Genomic DNA, 27,256 nt, shown 5'->3' with positions numbered 1-27,256 from the left:
CAAACGTTAGTAAACATCTACAAAGTCCGTTTCAGATTATTGTGCAACTCACATGAGATGAAGAATCTTATCGCTTTGTCGTCCCTCAATAAAAGTGGATATGCTCCACAGAGCGGGTCCCTCCACATGTGGGCGGCCATGTTTGGGCAGAGACAGGTTTAATAAAGAGGCTGTGATCCATCTCGCGATGAAAGTCCCTGGTGAAAACAAATGATTACTGATTTAAGTTCCTGTCGTGTTTAGTATCTATTCTTACTTTTTAAAATGTGTTAAAGAAATGGCTGTGGCTTTTGTTTAAATAATTCATCCATTCATTTTCAATTATCTATTCATCCTGAATAGAGCTGCAGTGGGTCCACAGTTTACTCGGAATCAATGGTAGAAAAGCAGGAGTACACACTGGACAGAACATTGCACATTCACCCAGTCATTCACACAGTCAATCACATGTTCACCCAATCACACACACACCCAGTCAATCACACGTTCACACTGTCACTCACACAGTCAATCACACACACACCCAGTCACTCACACAGTCAATCACACGTTCACACTGTCACTCACACAGTCAATCACACATTCACCCAGTCACTCACACAGTCAATCACACATTCACCCAGTCACTCACACAGTCAATCACACATACATCCAGTCACACACACTCGCCCAGTCACTCACACATTCACACAGTCAATCACACATTCACTCACACATTCACCCAGTCACTCACACAGTCAATCACACACTCACCTAGTCACACACACTCACCCAGTCACTCACACATTCACACAGTCAATCACACATTCACTCACACATTCACCCAGTCACTCACACAGTCAATCACACACTCACCCAGTCACACACACTCACCCAGTCACTCACACATTCACACCGTCAATCACACATTCACCCAGTCACTCACACAGTCAATCACACATACACCCAGTCACACACACTCGCCCAGTCACTCACACAGTCAATCACACATTCACCCAGTCACTCACAGTCAATCACACATACATCCAGTCACACACACTCGCCCAGTCACTCACACATTCACACAGTCAATCACACATTCACTCACACATTCACCCAGTCACTCACACAGTCAATCACACACTCACCTAGTCACACACACTCACCCAGTCACTCACACATTCACACAGTCAATCACACATTCACCCAGTCACTCACACAGTCAATCACACACTCACCCAGTCACACACACTCACCCAGTCACTCACACATTCACACAGTCAATCACACATTCACCCAGTCACTCACACAGTCAATCACACATACACCCAGTCACACACACTCGCCCAGTCACTCACCCATTCACACAGTCAATCACACACTCACCCAGTCACACACACTCACCCAGTCACTCACACATTCAATCACACATTCACCCAGTCACTCACACAGTCAATCACACACACTCACCCAGTCACTCACACATTCACTCAGTCAATCACACATACATCAAGTCACACACACTCACCCAGTCACTTATACATTCACACAGTCAATCACACATACACCCAGTCACACACACGTTCACACAGTCAATCACACATTCACCCAGTCACACACACTTGCCCAGTCACTCACACTTTCACACAGTCAATCACACATACACCCAGTCACACACACTCGCCCAGTCACTCACACATTCACACAGTCACTCCCACCTGTGTAGTTTCATACACCCACCCAGTCAATCAGACATTCACCCAGTCACTAATATACTCACACCAGTGAACAGTTACGTTCCCTCACTCAGTCACTCTCACACAGAACGTGTCTCTGCTGTGGGGCAGTGTGTAAATAAACAGCAGATTGTTGGTCTTTAGAAAGAGTTGATTTTCTGTTGTGTTCTGTTCACAATTATTGAATAGTTGTTGAAGTAATTTCCTGCTTATTACTGGGGCGTATTGTTCTGGGACAACGTTTATCCTGTTGCAGTTTGAGGATTATTCCCTGAAGGAGCTGCTGACCCAGAGGGTCATGGGGAAGTGCAGATATTCATCAGGGAAAATGTTAGATATGACTTTTTAATACAGTGATGCAATTGTACTTTCCCTCTGTCTCTCTCTCTGTCTGTCCCTCTGTCCCCCTGTCTCTCTGTCTGTGTCCCTGTGTTCCTCTGTCCGTCTCTCTCCCTGTCCCTCTGTCTCTCTCTCTCTGTCTCTCTCTCTCTGTCTCTCTGTCTCTCTCTCTCTCTCTCTCTGTCTCTGTCTCTGTCTCTCTCTGCAGCTGTGGACGTGGGCTGTAATCAGTTTCACAATAAACAGTTTAAAGCTTCCAAAAAATTAGAACTTAGGCTCCATGACTTCTCCTCTTTGTTCTTGAGTTTTATACATAACACACTTTAAAGGACAAATGGACAAGTTAATAATTCCAGTCCTGTAACCTGTGTGGCGCCTCTGTGGTGTTTATGAGGCGTTCCAGGTCTGACCTGCATTTATTTATTATTTATTTATTTGGAAATAAACTACACTTAAAAATGGTTTATAAATGTTTCCACTCTGTTTATTAATGTTATTAATGAAGTTGTAAAAACATGAAAAGTTAGTAATGATTATGTAATTAGTAATGATTTATAAAACAGTGAAATACGTCTACAATTTAACCTCAGATCTCTCCCAGGACTGACCTCTCTTTATCTTCTCCATTAGAATGGAGTCTCTCTGCTTCAGCACATAAATGTCAATGTGTTTAACCCTTTAACCAGCGAAATGAATCAATAAGCCACCCCCAGAGTGTGTTCGTAGACTCTGGTGTGTACATTAACCTGTAAAATAACTACATTCACATCCTCAGCTCTGATCTTATTCTTTACTTTGACGTTTTATTCGTTCAGACATTTTCAGTGTTAGACCAGAAATAGAGGTCATTTTTTCCCGTTCAGTCTCTGTGTTACACATGATTCTATTGATGTTTAAGGTATTTACACCCTGATTATTAACCATGGATAACATTTCAGTGATTAAGAACACATTTATAGGCTGTATTTTAAAGTGGTGCTCAGGACTGATTAAGGCTCTGGTGGATTTGCTGCTGTCACGTCCTGCAGTGAACAAAACAGCTGCAAACCAGATGTTCATTTCAGGGGAAAAAAAACCTTTGCTGATTCCACCTCCCAAAAGTAGAGTGTTTTTTAAATGCGGCCAATTAGGGTTGAGCAGTTTAACTGTGAAGTGTTACACAGCGGTTTTTAAAACAGTGGACAGCGTCTCAGAACGAAGAGAACGAAGGGAAGGTGAAAGGTGGAGTTAATTGTGACAAAACCAAACTTCGGCCAAAGAAAATAAACACTAACACGGGACTAAAGCAGGGAATAAACACCAAACAAAGACTGAGCAGGGAACTGATCAATAACAATGTACATGTAAAATGACTGAGCAGGCAGAGAGCAAGGAGCAGGGCTTATACACACACAGGGAAAGTCACATGACACGGGAGGGGGTGTGGCTTTAGCGCTGAGTTCAGTTTAAAACAAAGAGGAGGGAAACAGACGAAACACTGACGACTCTTCACTCGACTTTGCGCTGACGGATATGAGGCTCATCTCTGAACCTGTGAGGTTTGAGCCTCAGTCGCTGGAACACGGCGTGTGCTGTGGTCTGTAGACTGTTACTGGTACACAGCGGCGCTTATGAACAGTGTAGAACGCGTCTTATTTGGCTTCTTTTCTATCTTTTCTGTAGCTTGTGCTCCAGAAATAAGACGGTTCTGCACTGTTCAGACCGACAGTAACACCTCAAAAATACTGTATAATATCTTTATATTTTTAGACGTTATGACGGTGTGAAATAAGTGTATAGCCTTCATCACTGCAACCAATACAGATTGATCCACACAAATCCTTCTGTGTTAATGGAGCACAGAGCGTGCAGCGGCGGGAGCAAGCGGCGCCCCCTACAGATTAGTTCCACGGTGGGTTCTCTCTCTCGATGCTGAAGAAATGAGTGGAAACAGGGTTTAGCGAGGGATGATGATTGGTCGCTCGATCTGAACTAATAATGTGTGTACAGCCGTAAAACAGCAGCTCCGTCCTCCGCTGCTCTGCCAGGGCTTCGTATTGGTTTGTATCTGTATATTTCTATCAGAAGCATGTCCACAGCTGCTGAGAAGCAAAGAGTGGTCATGACCCCCAGGTCAAAACCTCCGTCTTATTGTCATAACAGTCTGAGGACGAGAAACAACATCCGCCATGTCAGCGAATTTGAGATGATTTCACTTCTCAAGCTGTAATTTCAGTCTTGTACAGGACTAGGACTGTATACGTTTATAACTTCTCTTTTTCTTTTCCTCTTTCAGGGTAAACATGGCTTCAGCGAGGCTCCTGTTCCTCATCCTGATGCTTTCCTCTGTCACTTTTAAAACTTCTGCTCAGAGTAAGTTCTTGAATTTTATTTTAAATGGTGGTTTTATGGAAGGACAGGGAAGTCACAGGTTTCTGAAGCCCCTCGTTCGTTTCCTTCTCGTTCCTCGCTCTGGGCTCAAGACTGAAACCTGTTTTCAAACAATAGTTTGAAATGTGAGATATAAACTCTGTGAGAATAAAACCAGGAATAAACGAACAATACCCACTGTGTGTGTTTTCCACTTGTACGCAAAGGACTTTTGAGACGTGTCTTTTCAGCTGCACAGTGAAGATAGAGACAAAGCTGCTGCGTGTGTGTTCACCACTGAAAGATATAGTTCACTCTTTCTGCGAAAATACCAAGAGAACTCCACGCTTATAACAACACAAAATGCAGCTTCATAATAGAGCATTGTCTCAGGAGTGATCTTGGAGTTAGACAGAACCCAGAGCTGAACCTACAGCAGCATCTTGCTGAAAACACTAGTGGCTCTGGAGGAAACTCTTCTACTCCTCGCTCCCTGTGCCGCCGTCACTCCATATCGCTCACATACAGCCTCCTGTGCACATAACTCATTATTAATTGCTAGGCAACAACAATAATGGTTGCTATGCGACAGCCTTACTCATGGCTGCTAAGCAACAACAGTAACCATGGTTTCTAAACAGCAACAAAATTCATAGTTGCTACGAGACAACCTTAATAATGGTTGCTAAGGAACAACAATAGTAATGTTCCTGGGCAGCAACATTATTCATGGTTAATCAAACAACAACAAAGGTCATGGCTGCTAAGCGACAACTTTAAATATGGTTGCTAAAAAATAACAATAATCATGGTTGCTAAGCAGCAACAACAGTCATGGCTGCTAAGCAACAATGTTAATCATGGTTCTAAGCAACAAAATAATTAAGGTTTGCTAAGCCACAACAATTATCATGTTTGCTAAGGAACAACTGTAGTAATGTTGCTAAGCAACAACAGTAATCAGGATTACTAAGCATCAACAATAGTCATGGTTGCTAAGTAACAACAGTAATTATGGTTGCTAAGCAATGGACGTTGCAGTGCTCCATAATGCCAGAGTAACATTTTTGAGGGGAATTAGCGCTGTTAAAAATGCCTTTTATACCGAAAATCCTTTTGTTTTGGGACTTAAAACATTTCTTATAGAAATTGCTGAAGACAGGGAAAATGCCGGTGTTTATTAGAATCCAGTTCCTCTTGTGTACCTTGATGATACAGTGAAATTATTATCAGACCTGTCATTTATAAATTTAATTGGTTTGTTATTTTTGAATGTACTTTTTTAAACAGGGCTTTTGGAGCTTGAGTGTCAGCCTGCGGCTGGATTCGCTGGAAAGGAGACAAAGATCTCATGCTCTTTCAAGACTGTTATTGGAGATAAAGATATAACTATTTCTGGGCTGGTTATTACAAAGAACGGGCAGAAAGATGTGTTCTTTTCATGGCTGGACAATGTAAATAAAGGAGATCCTCGAGTTAAGCTTTCTTCTAGAACTGATCCGTCTCTGCTCTTCACCAACACCACCGTCTCTGATGAGGGAGAGTATGAATACAAGATCATGACCAACCGTGGGATGATAAAGGATGGCAGATTCAGTCTGAGAGTCACAGGTGAGATCTAATACCGTTGGCTGTTTTCAGAGTCTGGCTCGAGGGCTCTGTGGCAGAATCCCAGTGTGTTACATTTGTGACCTCTGAATTACTTTCTGTTTCCATTTGACTCAGGGACTGATTCTCTCGTGATTTGAAAAGTCAAAACACCTTCACCTGTTGTTTATGTTGGACTCCTGCCACTGGGACTTTCAATGCACTGAAATGTGCCTCTGCAGCTAAACAACATGTCGCTTGTTTATCACTTGCCTCAGGACTCGAATCGAGACTAAACCAATTCGACCTGATTACAAGCACAACTCTCTCACAGACCTCACAGCTAAACTCAGACTCACACCGGAGAGACTCCAGATTCGACTCAGACTCACACCCCAGAGACTCCAGACTCCACTAACACTCCCACCCCAGAGACTCCAAACTCGACTCAGACTCACACCCCAGAGACTCCAGGATCGTATCAGACTCACACCCCAGAGACTCCAGACTCCACTAACACTCACACCCCAGAGACTCCAAACTCGACTCAGACTCACACCCCAGAGACTTCAGACTCCACTAACACTCACACCCCAGAGACTCCAGACTCCACTAATACTCACACCCCAGAGACTCCAGACTCGACTCAGACTCACACCACAGAGACTCCAGGATCGTATCAGACTCACACCCCAGAGACTCCAGACTCCACTAACACTCACACCCCAGAGACTCCAAACTCGGCTCAGACTCACACCCCAGAGACTCCAGACTCACACCCCAGAGACTCCAAACTCCACTAACACTCACACCCCAGAGACTCCAAACTCGGCTCAGACTCACACCCCAGAGACTTCAGACTCGACTCAGACTCACACCCCAGAGACTTCAGACTCGACTCAGACTCACACCCCAGAGACTTCAGACTCGACTCAGACTCACACCCCAGAGACTCCAGACTCGACTCAGACTCACACCCCAGAGACTCCAGACTCACACCCCAGAGACTCCAAACTCGGCTCAGACTCACACCCCAGAGACTCCAGACTCGACTCAGACTCACACCCCAGAGACTCCAGACTCGACTCAGACTCACACCCCAGAGACTCCAGACTCGACTCAGACTCACACCCCAGAGACTTCAGACTCGACTCAGGCTCACACCCCAGAGACTTCAGACTCGACTCAGACTCACACCCCAGAGACTCCAGACTCGACTCAGACTCGCACCCCAGAGACTTCAGACTCGACTCAGACTCACACCCCAGAGACTCCAGACTCCAGAATGATAGTGTTTCACAGCATAATGTTATTGCTACTAAATTGGAAGTGCATGACCTTGTTGTTTCTCTGTTTTTAGCCCGGTACAGTGACCCAGTAACTTCATGGTCAGATGGGATTAAGGAGGGTGGCAGTGCTGAACTGTACTGCAGAGCTAGCGGTGGATATCCAGAAGGAGCCATTCACTGGTTTGACACGACAGGAACCAACTGGACAAAGAACGCAAAACTGGACATAACGGAGACAAGCGACAAACTGCTGACAATGTCCAGCACACTGACCTTCACCAGCATCGACTTGAGCTGGGCGACATTCAGATGTGTCGTTCTCAACGGCAAGTTCGTCAAAGAAGGGGAACAGACCTTTAAACCCATTGCTAAGGGTAAGTTACCTTATGTTTCTGCTTCTCCAGGGTTTGTTTACACTCCATTCCCTTCATCTGGACCAAATCAGAATGTGATTCACTATCGCATTTCAGCTCTGGATTCCTCAGAGTTCTCACCCATGATCCAAACCTTTTAAAAAAACTCAAAAATGAAAGTCACAGCTTGGACACAAATGTATTCCCCTTCATCTCCAACTCTAACTGTCACTTTTCACTTTTAACAAGCTTTTACTTTTGCTCGTTTATAGCTTTAGTTCCTCACTGATTTGTTGTTTATTATTGTGTTTAACCCTGATATTTTCCCCTGTAGCTCTTCTCATGTTTTATGTGCAGTTTTACTGAAAGTGTATTATTATTATTATTATTATTAGGTTTTAAATTCTTTAACCTACATCAGCAGCAGTCACATTAAAGTCCAGTTAATGCTTCTGGTGTCAAACCTACGTGAACCTCGCTCTGTAGTAACTTGATTCCACTTCCCAAGAATTCCCAAGATTCGCGCTCTTCCCAAGAAATGTCACCCACACATCTCACAGACACAGACCACGATGACCTTGATTGGTCCACAGTTGGACAAACATAGATTGAACTGAAGTGCAGAGACACAAACAGTAGCACGTTCACCGCCTGAGATTTCCTGACACATTGGTTTGGACGCCAAGGAGCAGTGGAAAAATACAGATGCTTCCAGGAAAAAAAAAATCAATACAAGTCGCAGGAACACCAAAAAAAAAGGGACCAGCTTTGAATTTGTTTCTTTCCTGGCATCACAAGTCAACTCCACTCTGTTCCCCATAACACAGACTTTTAGGAGTCACAAGCCTCTCGCTGGTAAATAAAAAAATAGTACCATAATAAACCTGCTTCTTTTACTGGATTGTAAAGAAGTATGCATTCTTACAAAGGGCCGAATGCTCATCTGTGATAGGAGAAATCTGTTACCCTACATAGTGCACTTCACATTATAAACTAGTACTGCTACCCCACTACATTGTGCACTACATAGGGTGGAGGGAGATAGCCCTAGTGGTGAGGTGGTGTAACTGCAGAGCAGAAGTACAAACAAAAACATCAGAAGCATTAATTTGCCTTTCAGTGTCCACAGAGGTTTCCGCTCTGTTCTCGGACGTTCTCACAGTGCTGTTTTATCTGCAGTTCTAGATCGGTAAAAGCCAACTTGTGAGGGGAAGTGAAAGTGCTACAAAGCACAGCCTCAGTGCATCACTGCCTTTAAAAACTCACCACAGTCACATTGAAGGACTGCGGTGTGTGTGGCGTGACTTTTCTCCCCTGCTGTTTTACAGTTTGTCGGAAACGCTGAGTTAAGCCGCTTAAACAACAAAGTGTTTTTGGTTCATCTTTCAGTGTGTCGCAGATCAGATTTTGTTTATTGTGAAGGAAGGAGTGATGCAGTCTTTGATCATCCGTCCTCATTCTTTACTTCTTTCCCCTACCTTTCTCTTTGATATTAAATCTGCGTTCAGGGCAAATCTCTTACTGCTGTGTTTACTGAGGTGAGTGTGTGATTATGAAACGAGGTGCTTTTGTCCAGAGCTCAGATTACTGTCTGATAAGGAAACAGGAAAATTATGCCCCCAGCTGCTTTTTACTTTAGTTTAGAGCCGTTGTGTTTTAGAGACTGGCTCATTAGAGACGTCAAACACGGCAACAAACGACATACAAGCCTCATTCACTCGCTTACATTTATATTCACTCACTCACTCGTACAGTCACATACATACTCACTAATTAACTCATACAGTCACGTACATACTCACTCATACAGTCACATACATACTCACTCATTAACTCATACAGTCACGTACATACTCATTCATTCACTCACTCATACAGTCACATACATACTCACTCATTCACACACACATGCTTACTCAGTAACAGTCATTCTGTCACATACATACTCACTCATTCATTCACTCATTAACTCACATACATACTCACTCATTCACTCACTCATTAACTCACATACATACTCACTCATTCACTCACTCATTCAGTCACATACATACTCACTCATTCAGTCACATACATACTCACTCACTCACTCATACAGTCACATACATACTCACTCATTCACTCACTCATTAACTCACATACTCACTCATTCAGTCACATACATACTCATTCACTCACACACAGTCACATACATACTCACTCATTCACTCACTCACTCATTAACTCACATACATACTCACTTATTCACTCATACAGTCACATACATACTCACTCATTCACACACACATGCTTACTCAGTAACAGTCATTCTGTCACATACATACTCACTCATTCACTCACTTATTCAGTCACATACATACTCACTCATTAACTCACTCATTCACTCACTCACTCACTCACTCACTCATTAACTCACATACATACTCACTCATTAACTCACATACATACTCACTCATTAACTCACTAATTCACTCACACATTAACTCACATACATACTCACACATTCACACATATACACACATGCTTAGTCATTACCTCACTCATTCAGTCACATACATACTCACTCATTCACACACATTCTCACTGAGTAACTTACTAACTCACTCATTCAGTCACATACATGTTCACTCATTCACTCATTAACTCACATACTCACTCATTCACTCATACAGTCACATACATACTCACTCATTCACACACACATGCTTACTCAGTAACAGTCATTCTGTCACATACATAATCACTCATTCACTCACTCATTCAGTCACATACATACTCACTCATTAACTCAGTCACTCACTCATTAACTCACATACATACTCATTAACTCACATACATACTCACTCATTAACTCACTCATTCACTCACTCATTAACTCACATACATAATCACTCATTAACTCACTCATTCACTCACATACATACTCACACATTCACACATATACACACATGCTTAGTCATTACCTCACTCATTCACACACATTCTCACTGAGTAACTTACTAACTCACTCATTCAGTCACATACATGTTCACTCATTCATTCACTCCATACATATTCATTTCTTAATTCATTCAGTCACATACATGCATACTCACTCACTCACTCACTCACTCACTCGTTCACACCCTCTCACGCGGCCTGATGTTTCTCACGTGTTCAAATCAAATCAAATCAAATGTATTTATATAGCGCTTTTCACAACTGATGTTGTCACAAAGCAGCTTCACAGAATTCCAGTAAGACAAAGATTTGACATGAAATGTAAAAACAAATGTAAAACCCTCAAGTGAGCGAGGCCAGGGGCGACAGTGGCAAGGAAAAACTCCCCCAGCTGAGGAAGAAACCTTGGGAGGAACCAAGGCTCACAAGGGGTGACCCATCCTCCTCTGGTCAATCTACTGGTGATAATAGTTAGTAGTCCATGAGAACTTCAGTGTAGGGACAGCTTCAAGGCACTTGGTGGTTGCTGGAGCATGAGCAGCTGATCTGAAGTGTGGAGGAGGATCTCGACAGTCATCCATCAGTGTCCAGACAGACAGGTGGGCAGTCGTTTACTCGTAAAGATGTAAAGGGATGGAATTAGTTTTGAACTGTTTTGTGTTTGTAAAGTAGACAATATGAAAATTTCCAGAGTGTGGCTAATGACTCCGGCAGATCTGACTATGACAGCTTTAACTAAAAGGAGAGAACCAGGAGGACACACAGACACGGGAGCATCCTGAAACACTGGCATCCCTCCGCTCCACCGTCAATAAACCTGAGTGATCGCGAGAAGCGGCAGGACGACAGCACCAGCGTCTCAGTTTACTATAATTCCCTGTGTCCATGGACCCCCCGGATCTGCCGCCTTTATCTATGGGGGAGCATTAGCTACCAAATGTTAAACTAAACAAATGAGTTTTTAGCCTAGATTTGAAGATTGCGACTGTGTCTGAGTCCCGAACATTTTCTGGAAGATCATTCCAGAGTCTGGGGGCTTTATAAGAAAAGTCTCTTCCCCCAGCTGAGGCCTTCTGAATTCTGGGAACAATTAAAAATCCAGTAGTCTGTGATCTGAGTGAACGTGGAGGCTCATAATAGGAAATTGTATCTTGAAGGTATTCAGGAGCAAGCCCATGTAGAGCTTTATATGTTAATAACAAAATTTTGTAGTCAATGCGGAATTTAACAGGCAGCCAATGAAGTGATGATAAAACTGGGCTGATATGTTCAAATTTTCTAGTTTTAGTGAGGACCCTAGCTGCAGCATTTTGAACTAGTTGAAGTTTTCTTAAATTGCTGCTGGTGCATCCTGACAGTAGTGCATTACAGTAGTCAAGCCTTGAAGTAATAAAGGCATGTACTAATGTTTCTGCGTCCTGAAGGGATAAGACATTTCTAATCTTAGCAATATTGCAAAGATGTAAAAAAGCTGTCCTAGTGATACTACCTATGTGTTGATCAAATGATAAATACGGGTCAATTATGACACCAAGATTTTTTGCTGCTGAACCAGGTTTAACTGGAAAGTCAGCGAGATTTAAAATTAAATCTAATATATTTCTTGCCACCTTTGGACCCAAAAGCAGGACCTCTGTTTTGTTGCTATTTAGAAGGAGGAAGTTACGCAACATCCAGCCTTTCACGTCTTTTACACAGTCCTCTATTTTCTTTAATCTGTGTTTGTCATCAGGCTTGGCTGAAATATACAGTTGCGTGTCATCTGCAAGAGGCAAGAAGAAGATAATTTGTTATCTTGACTAGAGCTGTCTCTGTACTATGATGTTGCCTGAATCCAGATTGGAATTTTTCATATATATGATTCTTAATAAGAAAGGGAGTGGGTAAAAGGTTTCAAGTCTTTCTTTTACAGTTATATTATGTTTTATATCATTCACATCGGGTGGCAGCCAGGATGGATTTAATCCTGTGGCTTGAGTTTGTTGTCTAAAATTCTCAATTTTGTTATTAAAAAAGTCCATAAAATCTTTACTGGTGAGAGTTGCTGGAATTAGTTGTTCGGAACCTGTTTGATTTTTTGTAATTCTAGAAAACACACTAAACAGTGCTCTCTGATTATTTTTATTATTGGAGATTAGCGAGGCCAGATATGCTGAGCGAGCTTTAGTGAGGGCATTTCTATACTCTATAAGGCTGTCCTTCCAGGCAGAGTGGAACACTTCAAGCTTGGTTGATCACCATTTCCGCTCTAGTTTCCATGATGTTTGTTTTAAAGTATGGGTTTTATCATTATACCATGGTGCAAGCTTTTTCTGTCTTATACTTTTATGTTTAAGTGGTGCTACCTTTTCTAAGGTAGATCGACAGGTATTTTCTAGGTAATCAGTTAGTACATCTAGGTCCATTGGGTCTGATGGAGTTGGAACTGGGGTTGATAGTTCTGGGAGGTTTTCTATAAATTGTAGGGCGGTAGATGGTTTTATTATACGCCTTGTAGAATAACGAGGGTTCTTACATATATTATGGCTAAGATGTAGCTCATATGAAATTAAGTAATGATCGGAGAATGCTGAGGATTGCGGTAAGATATTAATTTTGTCAATGTTGTCTAAAGTGTGACTGCAGTAGTGTGTAGGCCCTGTTACATTTTGAGTAATACCAATAGAGTCTAAGATTGAGGTAAAGGCCTTTTTTAGTGGGTCACTTTCCTTCTCAAAATGGATATTGAAATCTCCTACAATTATATCTTTATGATTGCACACCGCTAGGTTTGTAGCAAAATCGCTGAATTCTTTCAGAAATTCTAAGTAAGGCCCTGGTGGTCTGTAAATGTTACATAATAAAAATGCGTCCTTTTTTGTGACCGGATTTGTAATAATGGTGGAGAGAACCTCGAAAAAAGAGAAGGTGTCACATTGTTTAAGATTACACATACTCCACCTCCTTTGCCTGATATTCTTGGGCTATGTGCATAATTATAGCCTAGGGGGGTGGCTTCATTTAGTGCTGAATATTCATTTGGTCTAACCCACGTTTCCGTGAGACAGAAAACATTGAATTTATGATCACTTATCATTTACGATGAGTGCTTTTGAGTTTAGTGATCTTATGTTGAGTAACCCAAATTTTAGTTCTGAGGTGTTGCTGCTAGGTGTTGTGTATGATTTAATATTGATTAGGTTGCTGAAACAGGCTGATTTTGTACCTATAAGACCAGGCTTGCCCTCGAAACGTAACCAATTGTCTATAAAGCACACTTGATTTTTGGAACACCACTTGGACATCCAGCAATTTAACGGCCAAAGTCTGCTGTAAGCTTCGTCGCCACGCCGCATTGGTATGGGACCAGAGCAGATTACGGCATCGGACATCGTCTGGGCCAGTTTAATCACCTCTGTAATATTACACTTAGTTACCTCAGACTGCCGCACACGAATATCATTGGCCCCTACATGAATGACTACCCTCAAATATCTCCTATTAGCTAACAGTCTAAGGTTGCCACTAATATCCGGCGCTCTGGCTCCTGATAAACAGCTAACTGTTACTTCCGGCGCCCCTAAAGGAGTAGCTAATTTCACGTGTCGAACAATAGAGTCTCCTATAACCAGAGCACTCTTAACAGGCTCCTCAGCGGGTGCTTCGCTGAGCGGGGCAAACCTGTTTGACACGCAAATGGGAGGAGAGTGGTGTCCCGGTGGGCTAGCTTTGGCCTCAGCGTTAGCATCAGCCTTTCCGGCTATGACGCCGAGACGTCACCCATTCACCCCGCTGTGAGGGCTCTAACGCCAGAGTTGTGGGGGTGCTAACTCTCCCTAAGGCACCCGGAGTTGCTAACACTGAATCTCGCTGTTTATCCCTTGACAATAATAAGCTCCGGATGCACACTTCTAGCTGGTCCACTTTATCCACCAGAGAGCTAACTAGCTGACACTTAGTACAAACACAACCACTATCTTTGTCGCTAGAGGTGGAAAAGGGGGTTAAACTAAACATGCCACACTCTGAGCAGGCAAAACAGCCAATAGTAGCCATGGAATTGCAGGTACTTACCGCTTTTAGTTGATTTTAGTAACTTACACCAAGAACGTTACTCCAGGGTCCGGTGGCAGTTTTAGTGCCTCTGTAATAAATATCCCTGCGGAGACAATCTAAAAGATAGATCTATGGATGGTTAGTAGGTTATAAAAACAGATATAAATACAGAAATAACAGTAGAAACGAGTAAACAGGAAAACCCGAGCGATCAAAACAGCTTCTTCTAAACGGGTACAGGAACAGCCAAACGGGTTGCCAGATCAGATGGGTTGCCAGCAAGTTGACAGTCTAGCAGATCCCTCTGGAATGTAGCAAAACCGCTCTCAGGGCCAAGGTATTCCAGAAGGAGCCTCTGTCTGGATAAAGCATTGTGTGCTCTGCTCACTGATCAGTTCTCCTTGTCCCTGGTTTTCAGGGGTGTGTAATCTGTAAATGTTTATAAGCACAGTTGTGTCACTGTGTCATTAGAATCAATATAAAGCTTATTTAAATAAGAAAATATGACGATGATTATTGATAATTGATGTTGTCTGATGCTGCAGATGAAAGTAAAGGCTCAGCCGGAGCAGAAGTGAGCTGTGAATCTAAAGTATAGACTTCACACACAGATTCTGTAGAAAATAGACTCGGTGTGTGGAGGAAGAGTGGGAAATCAAGACGAGAATTGAGTGGCTCTCTTTGGAATAAAGTTGTATCGTAATAAGTGGGTTTCCTTTTGTAAATAAAGTTATTGCTTCTCTGTTTCTTCCAGACGCTCCTGCAGACGCTGTCTCGGGTGATAAAAAGAATCTGACAAACACACAGATCATTGCTCCTGTGGTGGTGATCGGGTCCCTCATCGTCGGACTCCTCTTCACCCTCATCATTTTCAGACGAAGACGCAGTAACCGTGAGTAACTCAACACAACAAATATGTGTTTTCTTAATATGTGTTGTCTCAGATGAACAATCAAACAGTTTTAGAACTGGTCTCTACCCAAAGCTCCCAACAGAAGCAGAGGTGAAAATGAAAGAGGATTTAGAGCAGAGCGATGAGGTTAACGACACTAAACTGATCCAGTATTTCTGCGTTTATCTCGGTATTTATCATATAAGATCAGTAAAGTTGTGTTGTTACAGTTTTTAAAGAACATCCTTCAAAAACGCAGACTGAATGTCAAATGTTCATTGATATAAAGACATGCAGTCTTATTATAAGAACATGTGCCTAATATGAATATTACTCCAATCCACAAGGAAAGAATTCACTTAGAAAATGTAATACATTTTGATTACCCTCCACAGATGATAAAGAACTCAGTTCTAAAATAATTTTCCTACAAAAAGAAAAAATGGTGGGCTTCACCACCTCAAGCTTTTTAAGAAGTAGAAAGAGTAACAAGAAATAGATAAAAAATGAAGCGCTCTCTGAACTGTAAATTACACATTGGGCATTTTCACACCTGCTTGGCGTGGTCCAGACTTTCTGACTTTTCATTTTGGTCCAAACCCAAATCGCAGGAGTGAAACGTGCCTCGGACCACGGTGTGGAACGATGCAAAACGTGGTCCGACCAAAAGAGGTGGTTTGGGTTCGGATCAAACGGAGCCATGGTTGGGTTTTATGCAGCGCGTAAACACAGTTGGTTTGGACTTTCAGACCAGCTACAGGAAGTTGAAAAACCCTGTGAACAATAGAAGAACAAAGAACGGAAAAGAAGTAAAAATGAGCTGCGGTAGCACATGGGGAGATAGGAGAAATATATCATTGAAAAAGCAGATGGAAAAAAGACGCAAAATGCTGAAACGTGCCGTGTTCTCTGAGAGGACGAGAGATGGAGGATATGACGGGACAGAGGAACACTGCCGAAGAGAAAGAAACTGCAGCGGCAACGTATTAAAGATGCCGTCCGGAAAGGCATCACGTCCACTAACGAGAAAGACTTTACTGAGCACACGTCAAGTTCAGACACACGGCATCTACAAACAAATCACAGTCAAGTGTGGCGAGGTGCTGTCCACGTGTGTGAGGACGACAGGACGCGTGTGTGTCCTGCAAAGGTCTTTTGTTCACTCTTTAACTGCAGTGTGAAACCAAAACTTACCGGATCAAATGTTTACAGTGTAACAAAAACACAGACCTTGGCACAGACCCTGGCACGGACCCTGGCACGGAACTTGGTACAGACCTTGGCACAGACCTTGGCACGAACCTTGGCACAGAACCTGGCACGGAACTTGGTACAGACTTAAATATCCTTTTATAAACAGAAGCAGCTTGGTCTCAGAAGCAGGTCACAGTCTACGGCTGAATCACAGAGAACACAAGACATGATTCATTCCTATGTTTTTAACTCGATGCACACAATCACTTGAAGTAAACACCATAGTCTTGTTTCTTGTGCCGTGTGGTCATTACAGTGTGTGCTGCATGATCTGACGGCTTCTGGTGCCAGTTTTATCGAGGAATGTTTATTAAACCATTGTTTAAAACTCATCTTCATTATTGGGCAAACACTTATTGCTTATTGCTTTGTGTCTCAGCGTTGGTGCCAGAGCTCGAGGAGAACAGGAAGTAGTGAATCAATTCATACTCAGGACGACGGGGTCTGAGGTGTAATTACACTGACGTGCCTCCAGATTAGAGAACAGTCCTTCTCTGTTGGACCTTTGGGGACTGTGGGTTTATCGCTGGTTTGAACTCGAAGCTCTTGTCTGATCCAAAGCAGAAGTTGTGGAGGAATGCACTGGGAAATTCCAGCAAGAGATTTAATCCAGCGCTAATATGAAAATAATATCACACCAATATAAAGCTGAAGGCCACACCAAGTAAATCATATGCTGCAGTTGCAGTAAACATTGTAATAAAATACTCTGTCCTCAGAGGGTCATTTCAAACTCCTGAGCTTTGGACTTAGACACTGTGATCCTGACTGACTCATAAAAGACTGATTACAGCGTTTATCACTGTGATTATAAAATAAACATTACACGAACATACCCCTCTCGGACCACACAGGCGCACCCTGTGGTTCCACAGTTACAGACTGTAGTCCATGTGTTGCGCTGCATCATTTTTACTCCCACTTTCCCCCGGGACCCCCACAGAGCAGGGATCAGACACAGCAGTTGCTGCTGGAGTTTTTTAACCCTGTGTCCGCACACTCCTACCTCATCAGTCCGCTTGGAGAGGTAACGTCAGGGGAAGTCGCTAGCCTCCGAGGACGCTGTCGGCTGGATGCTTTTGTTTGTCGAACTAATATTTGTCCAGCCGTGACACTGAGGGATTTTAACCCATTAGAGCCCAGACCCAGTTCACCATGAAGCCAAATTATGAGAAATATAAAACAGACCAAAGAATCAACACGGAACCAAGATTTGTTTGGAATTATTTTTGGGCTAAAATCCCAATGTAACGTAAATATCACAACAACCATTTTTTAAGCTTGTATTTCCAAATTTTGTCCTTAAACATGTATCAGAGCGAGTCGTACGGTAACACACACACCTTTTAAAAACAAAAATATGCTTTTTACGGTCTCTGTGTCCTCACCGTTGTCAGGGAAATGAGGCCACTCTGTCTCCAGGGAGTTCGGTGAATGTCACTCAGGGACTTGATGATTCAAAGTTATTTAGGGATTGTTCTAGACTTCGTAACGAGCTTGTGATACATATATCACCACAAATGTTCTTATGGCTGCAGACACTGGTGAATGTGGAGAGGGAATGAAATGCTAAGTATGTGTGGTACCATTCACCTCCACTGGAGATATGAGCCTCAGAGTTCATTGTAGTAGGAGAGCGACAACTGACCTAGTCACTATTGTATTTTGGGAAACTGGGCAGCGACACTGACCCAAACACGAGCTGCAGAACTGCTGTGTATTATAATTATTGCTATAGTTATTTACACTCTCTCCTCCTGAATGTGTCTCTCTTTCTAAAAACCTCTCCCTGTTTAGCTCTAACCTCACAGTAGTTTGACCACAGCAGAGCCGCTCCTTCAGGAAACTCAGTAATGTTTTTATCTTCATACCTTTACAGCAGAGGAATGCTGGTTATTTGTTTTATTTATCTTTAAAGGAGCAATCAGTCACTTTCTCCCTGTGATTGCCTTTCGTTTGGGACCTTGCCTAGCCGCGGTGATAATTAAAATTAAACGAGAAAATTGTGTAACGTAAAATAAACAAATATAAATTCTAGAAATAAAGTACAATGTAAACCAACTGTTTAAAATAGAGAAGATGATAACAGTTCAAAATGAATAAATAAATAAAATAGTAGAAATATAAGAGAAACAAACAGTTCAGTTCACTCAGATCATGAGAATAGTAAAGGAACTAAATTAAAAACTGTACTAAACCTGTTTCAGACCTTTTTAGTTTGATTCTACGTCTCGTGGGATTTGGACTTCATCGAAAATAATAATTTTCATAAATATTTTTATTACTTCCTGTAAAAGTCCAGATGTGTGTGGACACGCCGTACACTGAGGGACAGTGTTTATACAGCTCTGTAGAGAAACATGAACTGAAACCGGACGCTCTGGAGCAGCTGCACATGAGCCTTCTCTACCAGAGGAGTCTAAATCCGGCAGCATTAGAGAAGAGGAACTATGTCCTTTGGGATGATGTGGGCTCCAGAACACATTCTCTCTAATGTTCTCAGGGTCACAAGGTTCTCACAACAATGTTCTAACATGAGGTTTAAAGCTTTTCCAAAAGATTAGAGGCTGTTAACTCAGACTGATAGGCATCATTTCAGAGGAGACTGTGGAGCAGCACATTTTAAAGCCTCCAGTCTCAGGACTCTCAATCTTAGTTTCGCGTGCTGTGACCAGAAATCTGAGAACTGGCTCGAGTCCCGGGACTGCACAGCTCCACTTTCTGCTTTGGTTTGAAGAGCTCACACGGCTCCTTGTTTGTCCCCAGGCTGTTGATAACTCCTAGCCATTACATCATACTTATGTTGCAACAACCAGATGCAACCTCAGATGCCTGTTTCACACAGCTGTAACAGCTTCAGTCCCACAACTCCCTTGACTTTTCATCTGTGCTCTTCTGAATGGAGGTTTAATATCATCAATCAAATATGTGACACTGTCAGGGTTCACTGTTGAAGGGAAATTAATGAATAAATCCGGTCCATCTGCCCCTGTGGTGTAAACACAGAAGCATTCCTGGTATGATTTACAGAGTGAGGTTTTCACTCTAAACACAAGAAAGATGTTGGCTGCTTCAAGTAAACACTTCAAGTTGTAGCTGTCCAACTTTAGCTAAGGTCTCTTTCATGCAGCCGTCTTGACCGGCCACATGGACCCTCGTTCCCATTAAGGAGAGCTGTGTCTATGGGTGGGCAGTCATCCGACCGGAAATTAGATGGTTTCTTTTTTCCTCAGTTTAAATATTGAGTTTTAGTGTCAATACAACACATGGACAGTTTTGAGTCTCCAATCCACCGATCAGACAGTCACCCGGAGGAAACCCACACAGACACAGGGAGAACACAACACACTCCTCACAGACAGTCACCCGGAGGAAACCCACTCAGACACAGGGAGAATACACCACACACCTCACAGACAGTTACCCAGAGGAAACCCACACAGACACAGGGAGAACACACCACACTCCTCACAGACAGTCACCCGGAGGAAACCCACACAGACACAGGGAGAACACACCACACTCCTCACAGACAGTCACCCGGAGGAAACCCACTCAGACACAGGGAGAATACACCACACACCTCACAGACAGTCACCCAGAGGAAACCCACACAGACACAGGGAGAACACACCACACTCCTCACAGACAGTCACCCGGAGGAAACCCACACAGACACAGAGAGAGAACACACCACACTCCTCACAGACAGTCACCCGGAGGAAACCCACTCAGACACAGGGAGAATACACCACACACCTCACAGACAGTCACCCAGAGGAAACCCACACAGACACAGGGAGAACACACCACACTCCTCACAGACAGTCACCCGGAGGAAACCCACACAGACACAGGGAGAACACACCACACTCCTCACAGACAGTCACCCGGAGGAAACCCACACAGACACAGAGAGAGAACACACCACACTCCTCACAGACAGTCACTCGGAGGGAACCCACGCAGACACAGGGAAAACACACCACACTCCTCACAGACAGTCACCCGGAGGAAACCCACGCAGACACAGGGAGAACACACCACACTTCTCACAGACAGTCACCCGGAGGAAACCCACGCAGACACAGAGAGAACACACCACACTCCTCACAGACAGTCACCCGGATGAAGCCCACGCAGACACAGGGAGAACACACCACACTTCTCACAGACAGTCACCCAGAGGAAACCCACGCAGACACAGGGTGAACACACCACACTCCTCACAGACAGTCACCCGGAGGAAACCCACGCAGACACAGAGAGAACACACCACACTCCTCACAGACAGTCACCCGGATGAAGCCCACGCAGACACAGGGAGAACACACCACACTTCTCACAGACAGTCACCCGGAGGAAACCCACGCAGACACAGGGAGAACACACCACACTTCTCACAGACAGTCACCCGGAGGAAACCCACGCAGACACAGAGAGAACACACCACACTCCTCACAGACAGTCACCCGGATGAAGCCCACGCAGACACAGGGAGAACACACCACACTCCTCACAGACAGTCACCCGGAGGAAACCCACGCAGACACAGGGTGAACACACCACACTCCTCACAGACAGTCACCCGGAGGAAACCCACGCAGACACAGGGAGAATACACCACACTCCTCACAGACAGTCATCCGGAGGAAACCCACACAGACACAGGGAGAAAACACCGCACTCCTCACAGACATTCACTCGGAGGAAACCCACGCAGACACAGGGAGAACACACCACACTCCTCACAGACTGTCACCTGGAGCGAGACTTGAACCCACAACCTCCAGGACCCTAGAGCTGTGACAGAGACACGACCTGCTCCACCATTAGACCTGCTGTAAATAATGTATATGGAAATGTTGGTAATAAATTATATTGTTGTTGATTTTATATCGCAGTATATATTTATATTAAATTATCATCCAGCCCTGAAACAGATGTTAATTTTATAAAACTGAAAAAAGAACACAATCTAGATTAAACTACACAAAGGAGGGATCAGACCATTGCACACTTTCTGTTTCACCCAAAATCACCATTAACCCCTTCATGGCAGTTCTAGCGAGGGTGGAGGTTTGACACACTCAAAAACTCCCTCAGATATTTGGAAATTTTCACGGTCTTTCCGTGTTTGCAGCACGTACAACACCCCCTCATCCATAGAGTGGCAGGAGACTTCACTAAATCAATATTAATAAAATACAAACCCAATATTTGTAGATGAAAGGGATAATGCTGAAGAATAATGTCTATGAAGACTTTAGATTTGTTAAATAGTCCCTCATTGCCCCATCACCGTGATCGAGCCCCTCCCCCACCCCTTGTGATCGTCACCGTACTCTCTTTGTTACATAACATATTATTAAAAAGCAACATGTTTTTTTTTGCCCCTCTGAATAATTCAATTCCCAGCCAAGGATGACGCCTCTGTTTCAGTCCAGAGGCAGAGAGCAGGACAGGACATGTCTGTCATTTTTATTAGCTTTGTTAGTTAACGAATTACACATAGGTTAATTACCCCTCCAGGGAACATTTAAGTAGACAATGGCGTGTAGTGGTTGGTTCTGTTGCACCCGGGGAATACCGGGGAGATGTGAGGAGGAGTGTGTTTATCGAGATAGAGTTGCAAACTGGCATCTGTCTGAGAAACTGAGACTTCATCGATTTTCTCCTGAACTCGCTTTCAGACAGCGTCTCACATCCGTCACCAGATTTCATCATTCAGGCAGGAACTCTACATTTATTTAAAGGTTGTTCTCTGCAGTTCTGGACTGTGCCTTAAGATTTTAGTGGAAATAATGTCAGACTGCAGCGGAAAGCACATCCTCTTTCTTCAAACCAGTATCAGAATGTTCTGTTACGGCAAGTCAGGCAGGAAATATGAGGGAGGACTGTTGCTAAAACATGATTTGCATGTGTCAGTTGATGATCACATGCTGCAGCGGACAGTGGTAAACCCCTGACCTCACAGCAAAGGGCTTTTAAAATAAAAACAATTCAACACTCAGAGCGGATGGTTTCACTTCTGTGTAAACCCTGATAAACGCTGTGGAATTTAGCTGTCGCCTCTCACACTCCTTTCATCACGAGATTACATTCTTCAGGCGTTAAATAAACCACTTTGACGGGAAAAAGGACGGAGAGGATTGATTAAGTCGGCCGTGCTACTTAAAGGCATAATTAATCTAGTTTAAACGGAGTAAAGGTTCGTTTAACTTAAGAAGTCCTTCATTAAACGTTATAACTGATTGACCTGGTTATTAAACATACTGTCATGTAATTTAATGTCTGTTTTGTGAATGTGTTTTTACTGACAGAGGCCCGGAGAGTCTCCACCCTGCCCATTCTGAGTAGGTTTATTATATGTGCTTTGTTTATCTTCTGTTTCTGGATCTGTGGTGTGGGAGCTGGGGGTCTTTACTTGTTTTGAGGTTTTAGTTTCTCCTCTGTTTTCATTAACATCTTCATTAAACATCTCCATTCCCTCAGTGAGCCGCCGTGTCTCTCCCCACAGCAGAACTCCAGAAGAGAAGGGTAATAAAGACATGTCGCAGGGTTGTTTTTGTTTCTTCTTTTTGGGGGAAAGAAGGAAATGTGCCAAAAGAAACAGGAGCACTCGGGGGCACATGTCTCTGGGCACTTTCTCCATCCTTTTATGGCTCTCGTGTTTTTCCTCTGTCCACTCTGCTCTAGCGCTCCATACTTTATTACTGCATGTATTTATAGATCATTTATTTTCAGTCAGAACACTGATAAGCTCAAGTTATTAACTGCGATGAGATTTCAAATAACATCTTAATTGTTGGGATTAATGTTAAAGGAAAGGGTGGTGTGTGATGCTGTGATCTCACAGTGATGTTTTCTTTGGTTTCAGATTATCCTGGGAATGGAACTGAAAACCATTACACTGAGGTGGAACAAGGTAATATTTTGTGCCTGATGGAATTTTCCATCTGTTTTGTTATAACATGAATTCTTCTGCACAAGTTCAGACTTGTTCCATCTGATAGGTTTCTTATACACACTGGTACGTGTTTGTGTTTTTGTCTTGTGTCACAGACTGTTTGTTTCATCTAAAGCGTGTTTGGTCTGTTTGAAGTAGTGGACTATTGATTTTAACAATAACATCAGACAGCAGGGGATTTACAACATTATCTCTAGCAAAATGCTAATTGGAATTATTATTATTATTATTATTGCTAGTAGTAGTAGTAGTAGTATTTTATTATTACTGGCAATAGTTAAACACTGGAGATTCACACTGGATTAAAATCAGTACAGTTATTACTGTCAGACTGTTCACACTGGATTGTCTGTTGTGTCTAAGCTGAGTTTGGATGTTCTGTGTTTCAGGGCACACTGCAAATCCGACGCAGAACGGAGAAGTCATTAAAATCAAACCATGAATCTTTCTGATGACGCTGAAGTAAACATTCACTGATTTTGAGGTTTTTTAATCACTGATGAAACTGATCTTCTTCATGTTTTTGGGATTGATCTCTCCATCTTCTTTGAAAAGTCCCTTCTTTTTCTTCACGGTTTCACTGTCCCTTTTCTTCAAAAGCAGAAGAAAAACCCTGTCGAGGAAAAATGTGGAAAATCCCAGAGAGAGACTCATTCAGCTCCTAGTGAAAGTGAAAGGGAACTGAGTGTGCCCAGATTATTGATGAGAGGTTTGATTCTATAAACAACCAGTCTGCATTCCACAATAACTAATGCATTCATATTGCATTTTTACATAAAATACACATTTACTGATGTCCACTGATAATATTTGTGCTTTATGCATAGTTTAATGATTATTTTCTCTCTTCATTATAAAAATTAAAATGAGCTCAGTTCTGATTCACACAGCACGACTGAAACACTCCTTATGACATCAGTAGGAGTGGGCGGAGCAAAACTGCTGGTCGGTTTATATGAATTCACAAAAAGAACCCATTTAAAACGTCTTGGTTCCTCTAGGTGCACAGTTTTGACACATTAACAGTAATTAAATGTGACATCAGTCTCTAATATTTATTTATAAATTCAGTTTTCCATGTTACTGGCCCTTTAAGGCAGAGGTTCCTTAGTTTTTAAAGTTTCTAAAACACCAGATATTTTAGTTGTACAGTGAGAAAATGCAGGAAAGGATCCAGATTTATACTCGACAAACAAAAGAAAAAAAGGAGTGGGGTTTCAGATTTTTTTATTTAGTTTGTGCTCTTTTATGTTCATGTTTATATTCTGTGTTTGTTTGTGTTTCTGACTTCGACTGTTACTTTATATGTATTTTGTTATGGTAAAAGTTTTGTTAATTTGTGTGAAAGGCCCCATAGGAAATGTCTGCGCATGTTTCTGGTGATTTTACATCGCTGCGCCATTCAAAGTGTGGTCACCTCTGGTCAGTCTTAGATTTTTTTTCTTTTTTTTTTTTTTCTTTACTGCTGATTGTAGGTGAACAGATCTTCAAAAGACGGCTTCTTTAATTAGGAATATGTTATTACTGTGAATACAAAACCTTCTATCTCCAAAAAGACAACTAGATAACAAGCATAATAACAAATTTAATGTTATGTAATATATTCTTGAGATTTTGGCAAAATAATAATAATAATGAGAATAATTAAATTAAATAATAAATTAATAATATTAAATAATAATAAAATAAATAAACAACAAACATAATAATAATAATAATAAATTAATAATAATAATTAAAATAATAACAATAATAAAATAAATTGACAACAAATATATTAATAATAATAATAGTAGCATGATAATAATATTAATAATAATAATAATAACAGTAATATGATGATGATGATAAGCCAAAAAATAAATAAATAAAATGAATCAGCAACAAATATAATAATAATAATAAACCTGAATAATTAATATAATATTTTTCTTCTTCCAATTCCCTGAATTGGATTAAGCGGAAAAGATGATGATGATTTGGAAAATATTTTTCAACCCCCATAATTACAGGTGTCAAACACAAGTGCAGCAAATTATATTTACAAAATGGAGATGGCAGGTTTTGGAAATTGGCCAGAGATTTAAAACATCAGCATGCTTTGCACAGTTAATAGAGACAAGTTTGTAAAAGCTTCAGGAGTTTGTTTGTGGTCAGTGTGTAGGTCATAAGAGTTTTCACTTTAGTGGCCACACAAAAAAGACCAAACGGAAATCAGGTACGGCTTTAAATTTGAAGCCGATAAAGGAATGTTGGCACCGAGGTCTAAACTCATGCACTGTGATGTACTGTGATAACTCTGCAGTCTAGTTATCATTGTCCCAGCGCCAGCGCTAATTACACAGCAGCCACAGCTTATCTGAGCTTTGCTTCTTTGGTGCAGTGGTGCTGTGAAGAGGAGAGAAATAATGCTAATTCCTGTATTAGCATGTTCAGCAATGTACTAGCTACACTAATGCTAAACGGCTACTAACCCTGTTTATTTTTTATTTTGGGGTTCAGACACTGAATATCACACTCATTTATTAACATGGACACAACATGCTAAGTGGCTAACTAGCAACTCTGCAACAGGACACCACCCACATATTCCCCTACACACACACACACACACACACACACACTAGCAAGATTTGTCCCTATGCACACAGATGAACAACACCAGATGCTCTTTAGCACTTCTTCAAATATTTTTCTGTGTTAAATTCCACAATTTATGACATAAAATTCAGCCAAATTCACAAATGTGAAAGTATTTTGCGGGTGGTTTTCACAGCGTCGGCCGACCACTGGACATTATTCAGGTAAATGAAAGATAGAAGGAAACAACCCAAATTAAGAGGCAAATGTGGGTTTTGTTTTGCTTTGGCCATGACCAACATCCCAGACACTATACTATATTCCTCTCAGATACAGAACTCCTTATTTGGGCATATCACTGAGTACAGTATAATATATTTTCATGGGTCTGTGAAGTTTAAGATCTTAACAGATTAATAATTTCTCAGTTTCCATCACTGATGCCAACAGAATTAAACCCTGCCAAAGTAAACAGACCCTGATTCCAAGAAAAAGCACCTTAACCAACCTGTACTGTCCAGGCCTCGCTCTACAAACAGGTTTGGTGATAAAGGAGAGCGTAACCGGTTTCATATTTTCTCACTCTGTTCATAATCAGATTATCCAGAATATTATATCTATAAATTATCTGTTTAAATAATTCATTATGATTTTTTAAAAAGGTTGATTATGTTGGTTTTCAAATAAACATTTTTATTACATTTCTGTTTCCTCTCATTTCTGCTGTTGGAGGGAGTGTGTTTTTATTAATGTTTGTGTTTTATATCATTTTACACTCCACTATTTATGTGTGAATTAAGGTGCACAAATATACAATAAATGGATTAAATGATAAAATGGCTCTAAATTATGCACCAGTGGCTCTTGCTTTTAACAGTTTAATTGTGTTTTTACTTATGAATTTAGCAATGGTCAAAAATGTAGCTTAAATGTGAGATTTTCAGCTGTCACCT

The 27,256-nt window shown here is 42.0% G+C and overlaps 1 protein-coding gene across 2 annotated transcripts in view; it reads left to right on the top strand.

The window, feature by feature from the left end:
- LOC136692727 (ICOS ligand-like) overlaps nt 1-27,016 on the top strand; it is a 29,551-nt gene extending 2,535 nt beyond the window's left edge. The window contains exons 2-8 of one of the 2 annotated variants that reach the window (XM_066666352.1): nt 4,330-4,406; nt 5,694-6,014; nt 7,351-7,653; nt 15,362-15,499; nt 23,077-23,109; nt 23,634-23,681; nt 24,113-27,016. In XM_066666352.1, coding sequence (XP_066522449.1) covers nt 4,337-4,406; nt 5,694-6,014; nt 7,351-7,653; nt 15,362-15,499; nt 23,077-23,109; nt 23,634-23,681; nt 24,113-24,165 — 966 coding nt within the window. In that variant the 5' untranslated portion in view covers nt 4,330-4,336 and the 3' untranslated portion in view covers nt 24,166-27,016. The remainder of the gene's footprint in view (nt 1-4,329; nt 4,407-5,693; nt 6,015-7,350; nt 7,654-15,361; nt 15,500-23,076; nt 23,110-23,633; nt 23,682-24,112) is intronic. The other variant, XM_066666353.1, reaches the window with a different exon arrangement.
- The last annotated feature ends 240 nt before the right edge of the window (nt 27,017-27,256 follow it).

This window comes from Hoplias malabaricus, chromosome 3 (genome assembly GCF_029633855.1).
Source record: "Hoplias malabaricus isolate fHopMal1 chromosome 3, fHopMal1.hap1, whole genome shotgun sequence".
In the NCBI taxonomy this organism is placed as follows: Eukaryota; Metazoa; Chordata; class Actinopteri; order Characiformes; family Erythrinidae; genus Hoplias; species Hoplias malabaricus.
The sequence above is the reverse complement of the archived record's forward strand: the minus strand, read 5'-3'. Positions and strand labels throughout refer to the sequence as shown.